General features: G+C 42.9%; 1 protein-coding gene across 3 annotated transcripts in view; it reads left to right on the top strand.

The window, feature by feature from the left end:
* The first annotated feature begins 274 nt into the window (after window positions 1-274).
* Window positions 275-19361, top strand: part of FGFR2 (fibroblast growth factor receptor 2) — a 110524-nt gene continuing 91437 nt past the window's right edge. For 2 of the 3 annotated variants that reach the window (XM_083616887.1, XM_083616886.1), the window contains exons 1-2: window positions 468-1108; window positions 9105-9368. In XM_083616887.1, coding sequence (XP_083473013.1) covers window positions 9194-9368 — 175 coding nt within the window. In that variant the 5' untranslated portion in view covers window positions 468-1108; window positions 9105-9193. Of the gene's footprint in view, window positions 1109-9104; window positions 9369-19361 lie in introns of all 3 variants that reach the window. The other variant, XM_083616885.1, reaches the window with a different exon arrangement.

Raw genomic sequence — 19361 nt, 5'->3', positions numbered from 1 at the left:
CAGTGGGTCATCCTGCGCCCACCAGGTGGTGGAGATTCCGGAGGGCAAAAAGTGATCACTCAATTATCTGAAATCTCTTCTTTTTAAAGCATCTACAGCACAGCATAAGATGCTGGGCTCCAACATCATTTCCAAACTCCAGTCAAGGCTGTGAATATCAGCAATACATCAGGAGGCTGTGTGTTTGTGTGTGTGTGTGCAGAGATGACATTTCATTTTACTTCTTTGCTTGCTGGTTTTGTGGTGCCGCTTGGAGGCGTTTTCCCCCTGAGTGCTTTCTATGAGGTTGCGGGAGAGAGAGGGAGGCAGAGAGAAAGAAAGAGAAAGAGAGCCCTATTCTCCTTAATGCATCTCCAGTGCGAGGGGAAGAGCCTACGGAGTTCAACTATTGCTGAACTGCTGTGATTGGCAGAGGAACTGTCCAGGAAATGGCTCAGGTTTCAACTTCGGGGGAGTGACCAGAGGAAGAAAGAGAGAGAGGGAGAGGGAGAGAGAGAAAGGGCTTGTAGACCTGATAAAGTTTTCGAGTTTGCTTGCAACAGGGATTCTGAATGGACTGGATCTGGACTTAAAGGCAGCTGTGCTTTTTCCTTTTTCTGAGCAACGACAACTTTTGGGAAAGTTCTCCCTAAACCTGGATCTTTAGAGAAGTGGAGAAGAGCAGAAGAAAAAGAAAAATCGCGACACACTGCTTGCCTCCTTTTTCCTCAACCCTTTCAGTTTTTCCTTCTCTAAATAAAAAGAGCAAACGCAGCCCCGTTCTGCTGCTCCGTCCAGCTTTTTTTAATTTTTGGAGAGGTTTGGGGGCGCCGGAAAAGAAGGCAGCCTTTGGCTCGCCAGCGGTGATGGGGGCGACGGTGGCCCAGTCTCCCCGCGCGGGTCCGGGGCTTCGCAGCGACGGGTTGGAGCGGCTGCGCGCGGAGTAGGGGCGGAGAGGCGAGATCGTGGGGCTTTTATTTTATTTTTTTACGGAGAGGTGCTCCTCTCCTTCTCCTCCTCTCCCCGCTGCGGGGAAAAAGAAGGCTGCGGGCGCCGCCGGGCTTCATCCCGCACACACGCCTGCTGCAAAGGAAGAGCGGATCGCTTACGCGGAGCCTTTTCATACCAGGTAATTGGACCAGGCTTGGCTTGCAGTGGAGAGGAGAGGGGGGCCGGGGAGGAAAGGAAAGGAAAGGGGGGCGATCGGGGAAGAGAGAGAGGAATCCTCAGGATCTCCAGGAGTGAGGCTCCCTGGGCCACCTCCATGCGATCGCTTTGTGCATTTATGAAGCAACGTGTGTGCCGCTTGCGCGATCGAAATTCGCAAGAGCTTTCCCCCTGCAAAGCCGGGGCATCTCCCGGAGCGGCGTCGTTGCGCAGCCTGGCATTTGGGATGTTTTCGCCGAGCGACATGTGGCAACTGCCGAGGCGTAGTAAGCGCACGCCCTCCGTATTTTGCGTGGGTCTGAACGGTGGCCCCCACAGGTGGCGTGGGGCCTGGCGCGGGTTTGGATCCACCCGAAGGGCTGGGAGCGCGGGAGCTCCTTTCCGAAAGGGCGCCCGCAAGGATCCTTCCCGCTCCTCTTGCAGTTGACAGTTTGCACCCCGTCGTCAGCCTCTACTTTTTAGCCCTTCGCGAACGGCGCTTTTCGCTCAGAGGTCTTCCGTGGTGATGTGGTTTAGATGGCATGGCAGGCGAGGCTGCGGTTTAACACATGGATTTGGAAGTGCGTAAATTCCAAGGGTTCCTGGGGGCTTTGCGCCCAGGTGGAAGTGCTTAGGATGGCAAAGGTGGTGACAAGGTTGTTGCTTTCTTTCAAGAAGCAGGCGAAGTTCAGAGCCACTTCTTCTCCCCTTCTACTCCATAGTAAAAAAAGTTTAAATAGTATTGTTATGCATATTTCATCCTCGTCTGGCGTGTTAGCCTATTGAGTTCAATAATCTGAGTAAAGGTGTACCTGCTTAAAAAACTGTTGCCAGGGCTTGGGACATTGGAAAGATGACAAGATGAACTATTGAGCATGTGCAGAGTGCCTCCCCATGCTGGCTGAGCTGCCTTAAAGGACAGTTGTTCCTAGGTCAGAGGTTTTCACTTGGCAGCTTATTTTTTTTAGGCTCTAAACCCCGACTGAGCCCCCATCCCTGTTTATATTTCCAGATAAGATGATATGCAGAATGTATTCCATAAAGAAAAGGAATCATTGTGGATTTTTTACGGTTGTAACAGGACCCAAATTGTAGAGCTATGATTTAATTGGCGTGGCATTAAAGGGCTTTTGTTTGAAGAGGGGGGGAATTGGAGGGGATCTAGTTTATTCAGTTGCAGGAAGAAGGGGAACCGGGCTTTAGCGATGCTGAACACAGCAAAACCTATGTAGCCTGTGCAGATTCTTTCACCTATAGTGCTGCGGAAGGACCTAGTTAGGCCAAAAAAACCCCCCTCAAACCCCCCTCCCAAAAACCCCCACATGGAATCCTTTAGTGACTGTTGCAACAATCTGTGCATATGGAGAGAAGTGATTTACATGGAGCTTAGGGGAAACGTGATGTACAAGTATCACAAATCAAAAGAACAGGAGGTTCTTCTCGTGGGGAGGTTGTGTGTGTGTGTTAGTGATGCGATCCATAATTTTCCTTCCTCTAAAAAAAAAAAAAAGACGAAACCCCATATATATATATATTCTGCGTATAAAACTGCCTTTCAAACAGGGGCCCATTATGTGGCTGGTGTGAAGCGCCATCAACATTTCAAACCCCATTGTCTCTTTTGTACCAAATCCCTGTAAATCTTCTACTTGCCTTTACTCATTTTCATCTGAAAAGCCTGTTTGGTTTGAATAGACTGCAATAAGCGGCCTCTGGACCTCTGTGGAATGTCAATTAAAATGCAGATTTCCCCCTCTCTCTTTCTGATCCGCAGAAGACTTGGAGAAAAACAGGCTAGTCCCCAAGAAAAGTGAATGAAGGAAGTTCAGACAAAGCAAAACTATTGATGCTGCCAGGCTGTTTTCCCCGAATAACCGTCCAGAATTAATGTTTAATAGCCGATCCCTTTGAAGATGGCAGTGTGAAGGGGTTAGTGGGGCTTCACTCTCCTCCTGCGATCAGACCCAGTCTACTGTCACTTAATTGCTATACAGCTAATTTTCTATAAGCTGGTGGAGGACATTGATCCACACTTGCACAGATTTTTTTTTTTTTTTTGGCTGTACTCTAAATGCCTAGGGAGGATACACAGGTCAGAGTATTGATTTGGATGACATACTCTCTGCAAATTACAACCTCCCTGGGGAGTGATAAACACTGCCCACATAACAATGGAGCTAGATTAAAATGAATACTTAGGCTTGGATTTAATTACTGGCTCTCTAGAACAAGCACAACTTGTTTGCGTGCGCATTAAAAAAAAAAAAAAGTAAATAAATGTGGCAGCTTGAAGGAATTTGGTAGGGCTCCAACCCCAGGCTGTTTTTTCCCATGCTTGTCAGTTTGGCAAAGACATTTGGGCAGGTATGTGACTGAGGTGAAAATTGACTTGATGAGCGGGTGGCCAGGCAAGCCATCAATCATGGCTGGCTGACAACTCCTTCCCCAGTATAGGGCAGTATAGAAGAGAGAAAAGAGTTCCCTTTCAAGGGGAAAAATAAACACTACGTGTGGCTTTCACTGAGCCTGAGACTCCAGGAGGGATTATGCTATTGTAGTCAGGAAGCCAGAATTGTGAAGGCCAAGAAGCATGCTGGGAATGTGTGCCAAACATTGAGATAGGTACATAATTACCCCAGGGTAGGAGGTCTCCCTATAAAACCATCTAGCAGCGACTATAGCAAGTAAGATAAGGGAAAGAACTGGAGTCTGGGTCCCCGCCCCCTCCACCTTCTAGAGAGGCCCATATGCTTGGAGAGGTGGAAGTGGGACTCCGTAATTGGGGAGACTAATGTTCCCTGTGGAAATGATGTAGTGAGAATTATGTAATTCAAAGGCTTGCTGAGTTTGCTGTTGACGTGTAAGGGGTATATTGCTTCCAATGTCTTATAGGGAAAGAGTGAATTGTGCTCTTTAAAAATATGTCAGGTTGGACTTTCAAGTTCCTTGCCTGGTAGTTTTGTTGAAGTTAAGTGTGTTGTAAGATGTTAGTCTCACTTTTGTTACAGCTCCATAGAAGAAACTCTTCTGTCTCCTCTTCTCCCCCCCACCCCCCGAAAGCCTCATGTTATATGCCTTTTAAAAATTCTGACAGTCTATATTTCCATTAAGATAGAGTTATGGGTAACTTGTATACTCTTAGAGAGACTATGAATCCTGTAATAAGGCATCAGTAGTCTGGGGAGGGACTGATGGGTTTAAGAGAAGCACTTTAGGTGGTTTGTAGGAGCAGAACAAATGGGTCTCCGTGGTTGGCTATAACCATTATGCAACTATAGAAATTAAATTTATTTAAAAGGATTGCATGCTTTTAAGCCTCCCATGCCCTTTATTGATAATATATTTCACCAGTTTCTTTAATATGTCATGTGAGGTTGACTCAGTCCCATTTTCTAGCTTTAAGTATCAAATCAACAGTGACCTTTCAAGAAAATATTGTGCACTGAAGGGTTTATTTCACCAAAGATCTTACTGGTAAAAGTTTTAAGGAATTGCATGTGCTGTTTCTGAAGCATGATGTACCTCGGGTTAAGAACTTAATTCGTTCTGGACGTCTGTTCTTAACCTGAAACTGTTCTTAACCTGAAGCACCACTTTAGCTAATGGGGCCTCCCGCTGCCGCCGGAGCACGAGTTCTGTTCTTATCCTGAAGCAAAGTTCTTAACCCGAGGTAATATTTCTGGGTTAGCGGAGTCTGTAACCTGAAGCGTATGTAACCTGAAATGTATGTAACCCGAGGTACCACTGTAATACGTTAGAAAACCTAGATTGCATTTTCTCTATTGGGCAGCATACATTGTCTCAATAACTGTCCAGTTTTGGCAATTTTATGTCAGATATTGAGCTGGAAGGATTTTGCCCATAACTACTTTTCCCTGGAATACTTTGAGATAACTAGTGTGGGCAGTATGATAACATACCACTTCTAGATCTTTGGGTGATCAGAGCTCTTTACATGTGCATCTTACCCCTATAGACTCACAGTACGTGATGTAGGTTAGGTTGAGAGAAAGAAAGAGCACAGGCTAAACAAAGAGTAGTAACTGGAATTTGGGTCTCCCGCATCCAAAGGGATGAAAGGTTCTTGAGTTATTGCTGTGCTCAGAGTGTAAGAGGGTAGCGCAGGAATGAGAGCAGAATAGGTAAAATGAGAATAGCTTTATCTGTTGTTCTTTCACAGTTGACAGATAACCTCTGGAAATCCATCACTGACCATATCACACAGAAGAGCATAATTGCTATGGCTGCTTGATTTATTTGCCTCCTGAAGTCTGGGTGCTGTGTTTGTGTGAGGGAACAAAAGAGGTTTTTGTTTGGCCCAGTTACTAAGGTGCTTCGTAAATGCTGTTCTCATCCAGACCAACAGAGTTTTCATGGGAGCTGTCGCCTTGGCTGAATTGTGTATCTCATTGGCCCTCTGATTTATCAGATTGCAGCTACTTCTCTCACACTCTTGTGCATTGAGGGTGGGTGTGCACAACCCCTTCTCTTTCACAGCGCTTCTCTTTTCAAAGCGCTTTGCATACGTTATCTCAATCAATCCTTACAAGCTCAGTTGGTTGGAGTGGGTGCTCCAAGGTCGCAGGTTAATCCCCGAATGGCACAATTGCATATTCCTGCATTAAAGGAGCTTGGACTAGATGATTCTCAGGGTCACTTCTAACTCTGCAACTATAATTCTCTAAGTGTCCTGCTAAGTTGGTGGAGGTACACGGGTAGCGCTGTGGGTTAAACCACAGAGCCTAGGACTTTCCGATCAGAAGGTCGGCGGTTCGAATCCCCGCGACAGGGTGAGCTCCCGTTGCTCGGTCCCTGCTCCTGCCAACCTAGCAGTTCGAAAGCACACCAGTGCAAGTAGATAAATAGGTACTGCTCTGGTGGGAAGGTAAACGGTGCTTCTGTGTGCAGCTCTGGTTCACCAGAAGTGGCTTAGTCATGCTGTTCACATGACCTGGAAGCTGTACGCCGGCTCCCTCGGCCAATAAAGCAAGATGAGCGCCGCAACCCCACAGTCGGTCATGACTGGACCTAATGGTCAGGGGTCCCTTTACCTTTAAGTTGGTGGAAGCACTGTTATGTCCATACTGTAGGTAGGGGAGTGGGGATGAAAGCATGGTGGATTGCTTGAGACCAAGGACTGAGTTTCATGGGTGAGGTGCTGCAGGTGCTCCAATAGATGTGAAAAGGAATCATGGGTAAAATTAACTCATGTTACCTGCTTCTCCTTTGACACCTGGCTCTCCTTTACTCCATTTCCACAGCATCACTTCTTCCCGGCTTCCCCTTGCCTGGTTTAGCTTGTAAGCCTCCTGGACTGGGACTCTATCCCTTGTATGGTCTGCGCCATATGAGTGTTGAGCAATAACAGTTACAGATGTCAGCAAGATGAATCCAGAGTTCCCGATTTCAGGACAACTGCTTTTATAGACAAATGCGCATTTCAGCCCACAAATCACATACTCCAGAATGTTGAGTCTTGTAATCACTTGCTCCAGAACAGAATGCTCCGGAGTTGAATGTTTGGAAGATTTCAGACTTAATTGCATGAAAGGGCACTTTATTGTACACTTCCAAACCATGTAAGGCTAGCTCTCCCTGAACAGAGCTTTGAGTTGCTCTATCTTTATCTTGCATTGTCTGGCCGTGTGTACCTTGATAAAGAGAGAGAGAGAGAGTCTGCTCTAATTGATTCTTGGCCTTCTGCCATGCAAATTCATGGAAGGATTTGCACAGCGCAAAAATAGAATGTGGTAATTTTGTAAAACGAAACATGATGGGCCTGCACATGTATACAATTATGTTATTTGCTTAAAACAAACTTCATAGATATTTTTTGATTAAAGTAGCTCCCTTAAGCAATGTGCTGGCATCTGAAAACTCCTCAGCCCAAGAGCACGAAGAAATATTCATGTATCCTGGAGACATGGGTCCCATTAATACTTCTTTTCCTCCTCCCCAAACGAGCAACTCCTTCCCTGTCTTTGCTGCTGCATCTCTCCAGGCAAGAGGGCCAACCACGCTGCTGCTTTTTCCTTCCTCTTCTTCTTAGAAACAGAGGAAGCTGCCTTCATGCTTCATAACAGATAGTCATACAACAGGTACATAGGCACATAGGAAGCTGCCTTTAACCCAGTGGTGTCCAAACTTTTTTCAAAGAGGGCCAGGTTTGATGAAGTGAAGGGCCAAAGTTGTTGACCTTTTCTTAGGGTTGAAGTTGTTGAGGTTTTTTAAAGATTTTACTCCAGGAAATAAACCAGTAAACCGGATTAAACCAACTAGCGGGCTGGATTAGGTCTCCAAAACAGACTTTATACTGTCTTTATACTGTTTAGGATAGGATGATTATAAATAGCTTTTCTTACTTAAGTTTGTTTTTTTAAAAAAAAAAACTGGGATACAATGAACAAAACAAAACATGGAACTATGCAAATGTTCATGGAACAGCACGGTGCAATTACCTTCTGTGTTTTACTAGTTCAATAAAGCTGCAGACCTAAACACACTGAGGAAGAAGCCCCATTCAGCATAGTGGGACTTACTTCCTAGCAAATGTGCAAGATTGCTTTGCATGTATAGAATGAGTATTTTCAAATGTCAGGTGTATCTGTTCAAAACTGAGAATGGGCTTCCTTGTTTTAAATCCTAAAGAATATTGCATGGTTATTTGAGCCTTGAGCTGGTAATCTGCATTTTCAGGTTTAGAACTCTGCATTGTTGACGACTTAATATTGGAGTCGGTGACCATTTCACATGGGGTTCCATTCCTGGCTCCTGTGCTCCCCACCCGTGTTCCACCCCGTTCTGCTCCCGTTCTCCCGTGTTGGCGACTGAATGTCAATTGGACGCACCTAAAATGGTTACTGCCTGTACTTAATATTTGACTTTGGCTTTTAGAATGAAAACTGGAATATGTTGTATAATTCAAGCAGGGGGAAAGTATACTAAGCCATAGTGTTAGGAGTGTTTGAAGGTTAGATTGGTAGTTGCGTATTGCTGTTGCTTCTTGCTTATATCACATTAAATGTACTTTATTTTGTTTTCCCTTTGGAACAACCCTGGAGGCAGGTTCACAGACTGAGACCTGAGGCTGAGCGAGAGATTTTAGTTTTTTGTCTGTTTCTATGATATAAAAGAGGGAGCAACAAAAGCAATATGGCACATACATAGTGAAACTCTTCCTTGATTATATCAGTTCAAGGTGCACGTGATTGATTGCATGTTCTATCACTTCTAGGCAACACAACTGTCTCCCTGAATACAGTAAACTAGCCCATCACGGGGGAAATGATGGAATGGTATTATTTTCAGTGGCACACACAGTTTTCTGTGTGAGGGGAATTCTTTAGGTGTTGAAATATTCAAGCATGATGGTCATCTACGTGCACTAAAGTAGTAACATCCAGTTATGTGTTATTTCTGTAGCTTTAAATTGGCTCAGTGAGTCAGTAGATGTAGAACTTGAATACAAATGTTCCAGAGCCTACTGATACTTATGTAGGCTTTGCCAAAAGAATGGACTTAGTATTTGACCACTATGACTAAATTTCTTCAGCCTCAGATGATCCGTTTGAAAACGAAGCTAAAGCTTAATGATGTGTAATTTGTAGCAGTTTCTGATAGAGTGAAGGATTTCCAATAGAAGAGAAAGTTTATCAGCAAACACCCAGGTAATCCTGCTCTGAGCTTCCTTGTAATCCTTTCTGTGCTTCTCTAGCCTTTTGGCTCACACAGGCTTGCACCCGGTTCCTACCCAACCTGTTGCTTATGTTACTTCTCCCTCCAACTCATTTCGGGACTCCAAGGAACCTCCTCTGTTGGAGTCCTTCTAAAATAATAATAAAAATAAATAAAAAATGGAGCAGGTCCTGGATTTGTCTGAACCATTGATGAAAATGGAGGCATGATTGGGGATTTTGCAATTTAAATGCAGAAATTCTGGTTTCCTTAACTCACCAAATGTCCTTCTCCTTTTCCCTTAGGAGAACCAGCAGCAATCGGGAGTAAGAAGGTACTTATTATCAAGGCTTAAGGTGCTCCTTTCAGCCCATGCTTGTGTAGAGGAGCTCAGATGGGAGTAAAGTCCACATGGAGGTATGGAAGAGGATCAGGGACTGGCATTGAGAAGATGGTCAGCTGGAATTCATGTTGCCTTATCTGCCTGGTGGTGGTCACCATGGCTGGATTTTCGTTGGCTCGGCCATCATACAATTTAGTTGGTGAAGACACCACTTTGGAACCTGAAGGTGAGTCACTGTTGTTGTTTGTTTGTTTAAGTTTTGTTTTTTTGAATGGGGTCATTAATTTCCGAGGAAGTTCAGGCTCTGTATAAATAACCATTTACCACCAGCACCAAGGTGATCTCATCACTTGTGTGACTTGTGGAAACTCTTCCACACAGGAACTTAGTTTTCTGTCACCTGTGTTGTTATCATTGACACTGCTCTATTGGACCCAACAGAAGAATGATGCTGTGACTAATTCCAGGTGTGACTATTTTAGCTACAGTGCTAAGGGAGAAAATGTGGCTATGGACAAAATACAGGAGGATGTATTGGTAACATATATGTAACTACCATGTTGGTTATAGTGTGACCCCTAGAACAAGTATTTTCAAAGCTTTCCTCCTTAGAACTCACAAGTAAGCTACTACTATTTTAAGAAGGTTAAGATTGTGATTCTGTACACATTTAACTGGGAGAAAGGCCACTGAAAACTGGGATTTACTGCTGAATAGACATTTATAGGTTTGCACTGTTTCTTGGTTGGTTAAGGAGATGTGTACATCTTTGCAAAATAGGGAGCTTAATTCATTGTTTGACAACTTAAGCCTACAAATAACGTCATGAATTTTGTTTGAGCTAAGCTTTGATTTCTGAAAGGTCATCATCTCCTGTACTCAGTCTTTAAACATGACATCAGTAACATGAAAAAAGACTGTAAGGGGCTCACACTGGGGTATCCATCGTCAAATAAGTCTTTAGTCATTTCTCAAGAGGAATAAGGCCTTCTAAACCGTAGTATTTAACAGCAGTCTGTTGGGATTCAGTCCAAAATTTCATGCTGAGCTATTTCAGAGCAAAAAAGGCAACATTGTGCATAAAGATTGCTTCTCTTGTTTGAAAAAACAACAACCCCTTTCTGTTTGTTCATTGTAATTTTGTCCACAGGTAGTCTACTGAAAAGAGATGCATAGCTCAAAAATGACCACAAAAGCCATTTTATTACCACTTATCATTAATTGGGGGTGACCTTTAGCTGTCTCATGAACCACATGCAACACAATTAATGTTTATATATCTTAATTTACTTGACAGAGCAATGCCATGTTTATTGGACTCATAGATGTCTACATCACTAGATTTGCATTATCATTTATTACTATCTAAGCACCTGCTAAGGATTTCTCTGTTGCATTTCCTTTCATCCCAAGCCCCCTATTCCAATTATTATTAGCTCATGAAGGTGTAGTACTGGCATCTTTTGTGTCATTGGGGGGTGGAGAATCTGTGGATACCATTCCCAGATAGATGCAGTGTCTAAAGGTAGTTTTTAAGGCTGCGGAGGTGTGTTGGTACTGTCAAAAGGTGCACCCTAGAATTTGGGAAACTGTCCCAAAGGCTTGTGAATATTCAAAGACTGCAACTCTTGGACAGCACTGAGTTGATAAATGGTGCATGGTAGACATGAAGGGAATCCTTGGTAGGCCCCCAAAACAGACACGTGGGGCCGCATTTAGTCCATGAGTAGCATATTGTGTTGGGCTGTTAATGGAAAAATGGACCCTTTTTTGTGGGTATGTTTGGTTCTTGCTAGTTTTCTAGCGACTTTTCCCCTTATTGTTTCTAAGCCGCAGAAAAATCCTGCGGTGCAAACGCTACAGGGGGTGTTCTGAAATCCAAACAAAATCTGCATGCACCCGGTGCATGCCAAAGAAAACACAGAAGAATGACAACACCTCAAATTGCTATTGTGTCTTGTACAAATGAGGGTTTTTGCAGCCGTAATCGTTTGGAGCTCTTCTCTGGAGCTGATATTCGTTTAGGGACATCCAGACTCCCAAGTTCCTCAATCTGTGGTATTTTTGGAATTTTAAGATGATGTTTTTGATTACAGTGTATGTATTGGGAGTAAAAAAGTTTGCGTTATGCTGAATGGAATAGAGGGCCCCTGTGCTCTATCCCCCCCACCTTCTGGGCCTCACAGTAAGGGGCCTAGTGCATTCTTAATATAGTTGCTGTTATCTTGTAATACAATGAGCTAACACATTTATATTAACTGAGCTGTCAAAACAATCTCATCAGTCTAATGTTCATGAAACGTGTCCTCTCCCAGATGCTTTGTTGAGGCGATTTGGCCTCTGTATATCATATAAGACTATGGCTTGCTTCCTCCCTCTCCCACCCCTCTCCTCCATCTGTTGGAATGCATAATTGATTCTGTTTCTTTTTGCTTACTCATTTGTATATGAAATTATGCCTTCCTAGAGATACCCAGAAATTGAGAATCAGTTCTTAGAGTTTATTTACATTGGTGATCCGGTTGAATTATGCATTTCTAGGAAAACATTAAATCTTAATGAAGTGTAGTGATAGTGCAGCCTGTCTTCAGCCGAGCCCACTAGAGGTGGCTTTTTTGACTGGGTGAGATTAAAAGAGGCAGGACTCATGACATGTTTAAGGCATGCACCTGCAGCTTGCTTGCTTGCTGCCTTGGGAATGCATCCAACTAAAGCCCTGCTGTTTTAAGGGCAGTTGAATATCTTATTGGTCCTCTATTCCCTCCACAGATGCCTTCCAGACCTTGTTGGACTCCAAATCCCATCAGCCCCAGCATAATATGAAGAACAACTTATCCTGTGTCCTAATGTTTCTGTGCTGTTTATTTTCCCTCCTCCACTACCAGCAGTCCCTGCTGCCATCAGTATAGACTAGAATAGTGGAGGAGGGGGGAGTTGGAATGAAAAGGTGTCTAGCAATATTATGTGGTCGTTTTGGGAGAAGGTGCTGGGAGGGTAGAAACAGAATGGAAAAACAATGCATTTTCCATCTTGCTTCTGATAAATCACATGTGTTCAAGGTTTTCTCTGCAACCATGAGGGCTAGCAGCCTGCTATACTTGTTTTCCAAAGAAAGTTTAAGGGTTTTTTTGTTTTTGTTTTTTTAAAAACAAAACACACAAAACAAACATTTTGTGTGCTTCTTGGTTTATGTTCAGTAATTTGCTTTGCTGGCTGTTTCCTATTCTAAGCCCCCTGATCATAGGCTTAAAGTGACAGGGATGTTTCTACATCATAGCCCAGAATGTTGTAGTAAAGGAAAAATCCACTCTTTGGGGTCATCATAGTAGTGCTTCGTTCTTTTTAGGGGTGGGGGTTATCTTCTGGTTAGCTCTTTGAAGGGAGTGTGCATTTTAAAAGCATCTTGCTTCTGGACTAGATATTCACTGTACAGAATCTGGATCTTATCAGCATGTGGCATTATTGAAAAACAACCAATTTTTTTTCCTTGCGGCAGAAATGTCGTTTACATATATGAAACAATTTCAGATGTGAGAACACTGGAGAATTACTAGCAGAGAGAAAACAGGCTTCCAAACCTAATGGCATAATAAGAACTTTCATGTGGCAGAAGAGATGCAGGAGTGTGGGATGATAATGGAATTCAAACGCCATAATTTGCTCAGCTCCTTTTGCAAACACTACTTTTTTACGCTGCTGTTGTTTTTTCAATGGTACATTCTGCAGAGAAAAAAACCATGCTTATTCTCTGGGGAGGTCTAAAGACCCCTCAGCATCCCCTTAAGCCTAACTACTTGAGTCAAGAATAGAATGTAAGACACTTCATGTGACTGTAAAGGAATTATTTAGTGAATTGGGTTAACATCAGAATCCAGCACATACTTACTTAGAAGCAACTCCCACCGTGTAAAATGGGGCTTACTCCCAGGAAAGTTTGCCTGGGACTTCTTCTAAAAATGTGAGTGTAAGATCAGATTAAATTTGGGTTAACCTCATCAAACAAAATTATTATAAAATGATTTTTAAACTGCAAAGAAATTGAACGTATTATTTATTTAACGAGAAAGTTCTCAGAATATCACATAGATATTATAGCATCTTAATACTTAACTGGCGAGCACACAGTCATATCCTCTGAGCATCTCTACTCCAAAGTAAGACCCATTGAGTTCAGTGAGGCGAGGCTTACTCCCAGGGAAGTGGGTATAGCAGCTTTTCTCCCCTTTGTTTACTACACTTGGGTCACATCCATATCATCCATTTAAAGCACATTTATACCACCCTAACAGCCAAAAGAATGCTGGGAACTGTAGTTTGTTAAGGGTGCTGAGGGTTGTTAGGGGACTCCTCACAGAGCTACAATTTCTAGGACTCTTAATGAACTACAGTTCCCAGGATTCTTTCAGGGATGCCTGTATGGTGTGGTTGTGACTACAGTGCGCCTCATTTACAGAATATTTATGAAGTCCAAAAGCTATTACAACAATTGAACATTAACACATTTCAGGGACTCTTTGGTGTTTGTGGTACTACTCCTGGAAGAGCATCTTTGAGGTGCACCTTCATGTAGGCTGCCTTCTTATTTCAGATATTTCTCCTAAAATTCAAGGACAGAATCCAGTGAACTTCCAAGCATGGATTTTTAAATGAAGCAACACCATTTATGAAAGAGTATACCTAGCAGACTCTCATGAGTCCCGTTGGGTCTTCTGTCTTGGCACATCTTCAGGGACTTCAAAACGCTTGGCATTTAGAGTATCTGATTGAATATGTGCTTTCATTCAAGAATGATGAATTACTAACAATTCAGTTAATTTGATTAGTAGATGATACTAAACCCACTATATGGCATTATTTTGATGGGAACATTTTCAAGGTGGTTAAGTAACTTTTACATGTGTCGATGATCAGTTCTTTGCTTGCCAGTTTCTCATAATGTTGTCTTAATTGCTGTTTGCATAGTAATGGATGAGACCCCAGTCTTGAGAGCAGCCTTCAGGCACTGCTGTTGTGCAAATAATAAACCATATTTGTACACTGGAATATGTTTGCTGTAAGCACGCCATTGCACCTTGTGGTATCAAGTTTGCTGCCAAGCATAGTCACGATGACAACCCAGTATTACCAGCACAGCCCCAGATGACTAAACAACTGCATTCTGTTGTGAAGTGCCGTAAAGTAGCATGAGTAACTGCAGAGCTAGGCTGCACGTAGTTAAGAAACACCAGCATGTAGCTCCCAGTTTTGGGGGCCTGTTATTAGAATCCCAAGTATCTAATCTCATCTAGAAAATATTAAAACATTGCCATCTGTGCTAGAATTTCTTCCAGGTGTAACAAGGCATGGAATGCTATGGAATTTCTGTATGCGAACTGAACAAAGGCTATTGTTGGAAAATTTAGATGGGCAAAATGTAAGCAAATTTAACAATAATAACAATCCTGGCTCAACAACCCAAAAGTATGCCACTGTGGTCTTTGCTATTGCGCAAGCAGCCCATGGCTGAACACTGAGGGTCTTCTGGTAGATTGTAACTGGGCATAAGCTCTTCCTGGCCATTGCCTTCAAAATCCTAGCATCAGCTCTTTCTCCAACAGATGAGACCACAAAGTACCGTACTAACTGTTGTGTTGTATCCTGTGGTCCTGTCAGCTGATATAAGGCATTTTTCAGCAGAACAATGAGGGAAGCAATTTTGGTGATTCCCACTGCACTACCACAGCCCCTGCATCCTACTTAAATCTGCTCTGGAGGGTCCCTGAACCCACTGGAGCATATTAGGAGTGGGGGCTGCAGGGGAGAGGAGACAATGGGAAACAGCAGAAACTGCTCCCCCCCTTTAATGGAAGCCTTATCCATCAGTTGAGTAACACTGTTAGATACAAACTAGCAGGGGTTCTTTTTATTTGATCTAAAACAGGCTTCCTCAACCTCAGCCCTTCAAAAAGGGCTTCAAAAAGCCCATCATCCCTGACCACTGGTCCTGCTAGCTAGGGATCATGGGAGTTGTAGACCAAAAACATCAGAAGGGCCAAGGTTGAGGAAGCCTGATCTAAAGCATAACTAATTCCCACCGCTTTTCCTTACAGCAACATGAGTTCTAATAATTGTTACTCTCATGGTAGAATGCATATAACTGAACGCATGGCACTTTTGCTGGGCTGGGATATGGTGCTTGAATTAGAGGGGAGAAGGTTTTTAATTTTAAAAAAATCCTAGACACAATTATGATTTCAGATTCCTATACGCAGTTGCTTTTTTGAGCACAGGTTTGGGACATGGAGGGTTTTCCCAAGCCCCAATTTTGCAGTATAGCCACATATTAAATACAGACAACTGACGATGTACTAGTGCTTTTCTTACATTGTACGCTTTTGTACACATGCATTGTGTCAATAAAAGGAAAGAGAGTAGGCTTAGCAAAATATTGTTTATTTTCTTTATTTATTACATTTGTATTCCACCTTTCCTCCAACAAGCTCAAGGTGGCGTACATGGTTCCCTCCCCACCATATTTTCTTAACAACAACCCTGTGAGGTAGGTTAGGCTGAGTGGGAAACCCAAGGTCACCCTTACAGCTTTATGGCTAAGTGGTACCATTCTACTTCCCCCCATTTTCTATTTATGACTTAGAATGGAAGCTAAGAGGTTAATTTTTTTGTATGTAAGTTTTCTTCTGCACAGCTATTTTTGAACATCTGTAAAATTTTACTTTCTGGGAAATGCGGTAAATCTTGATTGGTCCACATGAGGCTGTATTCTAAGGAATCTCCAACATGTCAATCATAGGGTAAATCACCCTGGAGTGACTCTTCCTGATAAAAAGTGAGACTTGAGCTGCAGTTTGCCTCCTACAGTTGCTTTTTGCTAGTTCCTTTAAAGCAGGAAATCTGTATTAATTCTGCATTGTGTAAGTGGAATGCCTTGTGTCTTGAGAGAGGCTTTTAAACCTGATCAACATTCTTGTCACAGAGTGAACCCTAATGAAGTTAACCCTTAAGGATGGGAGGTTTGACCGCACATACTGGTTGAAAGACAACTTCGTTGAATTGAATAATTAGTTTAGACATGTATTTGATAAATAGCAAGCTCACTCTTGACCTTCTCTCACTCACGTTGTCTGTTGAGAAACCTGCTGGGCTAGTTAATTTGGTCTCTCTTTGGCATTTAAATCCCTTTTCAGCTGGTGTGCAGACAAACTGTCACTGGGTTTTTAAATAAAACCATTGCTAAGTTAAACTTCTCTCTCATTTTTGAAAACAAAAGTATTTACAATCTTCCCAAGGTACAGTTTTTAAGCCAGGGACACCTTTTTGGCTCAAGGGCACAGCAAACTGTCATGGGGGCCTCAGAGTATCCATTTCATGGAAGAAAACTGGTGATGCTTAGAATTCCATCTTCAAACAAGCCCCGCCCCCAATAAAACAGAGGCAAAAAAAAAAAAAAAGTAGACAGCGTCTCCCTTACAAAACAGGCAAAGTGCCCCTACTAAACAAAAAGAAAAACTGGGCAAAACACCCCAGTCTTAAAGAACAGACAAAAAACTTAAAAGCATGCAAAACCCAAGAGGCACACACATCTATGCAGGGGCCAAAGGCTTTATTGGGAAAGAGAGGGTTGGGATTAGAGTTAGGGTTAAGGTGGAGTGTTTGGATGACTGGTTTTCATTCTAGCCACTTAGGACCACCCTTGGTAAAAGCTCAGTTTTTTCCCCATTAAAAATTAGGGGGTCTTCACAGGTGCCAAGGTAATGTGTATCTGTGGGCGCTATGCCCCTGTTGGTGCAACAACATGGACCCCAAGATTAAGTTCTTGTCTTGGTTGCCTCCAAACTTCCATTTTGTTTTTCAAAGAGGTTTATACTGTGAACAGAAGCATTCAGATGTTCAGATTATGATCTTGTGAGTCTCCTCTCATGGATCTTACTAGGGAATGCTGTAGAAGTGAACAAGATCAAAGGGTTTTTATTAATTGCCGTATGTTAGAAGCAAAACTATTTGTGTGAAACAATTTTCTTTTCTTTTTTTGAAATTTCAAAGTTTTGAACTTTACAATTCCTGCAGAGATTGGTAATTTTGGACCAAATTTCAGGATTTTGTGGAATGAGGTGATGCATTGAGACACCACTGGCATCTGAGTTCCTGCATACAGCCCTAGATTTTAATATAAGCCTTGCATTTCAGATTGAGCAGTTGTGCTTTTCATTTAAAATTGTACGTTGAATTCAGGAACTTAGTTACATTAACTAATTTTGGATAGATATATTTCAGATCTAACTCACTGGCTCACTTTTAGAGAATATGTTTTGTATGCAGGAGTGATTAGATTCAATCTCTTGCATTTCTAGGTAGGCATGGAAAACATCCTTGTCTGAAAACTCAGAGTGTCACTGTGAGTCAATAGAGAGATGGTCCTGAGTTAGATGGACCAATGATTTTTGTCTGTAGAGGGCAACTTCTTCTGTTTAAGGGAAGATAACCACCTCCTGTAGGGGAGAGTTGGGATCCATGATGTGGGTTGTCTCCACCCACTGGCAGGAAGTCTAAAAAAAAAAAAAAGCTTTGAGGGATACTTCAGGGGAGAGACAACCCCCTTGGTCCAGTTCCAATTCCTGCCTTTGCCACTGGTAGGAGTTTGCTTGGCTGCTCTAGGCACATCAAAATAAAAATTTGGTGCCTTCTAGAGGTTGCTGAACTCCCAATATCCCCAGGCAGCCTGGGCAATGGTTAGAGATAATAGGGAGCTAGAGATAATGGGGAAAGGATGCGAGTGGCACTGTGGTCTAAACCACTGACCCTAGGGCTTGCTGATCAGAAGGTTGGCGGTTCAAATCCCCGCAACGGGGTGAGCTCCTGTTGCTCGGTCCCTGCTCCTGCCCACCTAGCAGTTCGAAAGCACGTCAAAGTGCAAGTAGATAAAAAGGTACCGCTATGGCGGGAAGGGAAACAGCGTTTCTGTGCACTGCTCTGGTTCGCCAGAAGCGGCTTAGTCATGCTGGCCACATGACCCGAAAGCTGTACGCTGGCTCCCTCGGCTAGTAAAGGGAGATGAGTGCCGCAACCCCAGAGTCGTTCGCGACTGGTCCTAATGGTCAGGGGTCCCTTTACCTTTAGAGATAATGGTAAGGGCACCAGGTTGGGGAAGCTGCTTCATGGAACCCTCACATGGCATCCTACATCCAACATCCTACATAGCCTCCTTAGAACCCTTCACTCTTAGTTATTTTCCATAGACCGATGATTAAAATGGGAAATAGCCAAATTTTAAAATAGTTTATTGTGGCCTGAGAATTTGTAATTACATTTTACAAGCGACAAGAGAGTTTACCATGAAAATGCTGACAGGACCAGAGTTCTGAAGGGAAGTCATGGTTTTATAATGGATGAGGCAACAAATGGTCAATCTGAACCCGTAATAAGTACAGCGTGACACTTAATATTTTGTAGACCCCCTTTTCCAACTTTGCTAGAAACATTTTAATCTCCTTACTTTTAGTACCTCATTTAACCAGATATTTAATTCCTGCTTAAAGTAAATATTTTATTTGGAAATAGATTTATAAAGAAAAGGACTGTGTAATTTAAGTATAGGTAATAGAGCAAGATATCTGGAAATTGCTGTTTTGAAAATGGTGAAGGCCGTAGGAAAGGTTTCTTGCTTTCTAAGTCTGAAACGATGCTGGAATACTGGCTGAGTGGCCATAGAAAGTCAGCGAAATTATCACGAGGCCAGTTAATTAAAATCAGTTCATTGGAAGCGAGAGTTTCAGGTTACAGTACTATAATTGAGAGAGCAATCCTACGCACACTTATGTGTGAGTAAACCCCATTGAACTTCCAAGTAAATACACATAGGATTGTACTGCACTAGTTCATGCTTCAACCCATTGTGTGTGTGTGTGTTTTTGCCCCCAAATGTGAGGTAGGCCACCTCAATAAGGAAGGGTGGCCTTGTTTAATTATGGCAGTGTCTTCCCTTTATAATACTTAGGCTACAATGCTCAGACCACTTTCTGTGTTGTTGACATTACGAAGTGGTTTGCGGGCTGCAGGCTTAGTTTGAGTCACATACACCATTCACAGGCATACAGTCAACAGAGCCTACATAGTTTTTAAGCTTTTAAAAGACAAATGGCTCTAAAATGGTTTCCGGGGATGGAGGGAAAGCACAGTCCTGGGAAGGTTCCATTTCAACTTCCCTCACTTCAGCCTATGCTGC

Source organism: Podarcis filfolensis (genome assembly GCF_964270895.1).
Source record: "Podarcis filfolensis genome assembly, chromosome: 5".
In the NCBI taxonomy this organism is placed as follows: Eukaryota; Metazoa; Chordata; class Lepidosauria; order Squamata; family Lacertidae; genus Podarcis; species Podarcis filfolensis.
This window is presented reverse-complemented; position numbering and strand designations above follow the sequence as displayed.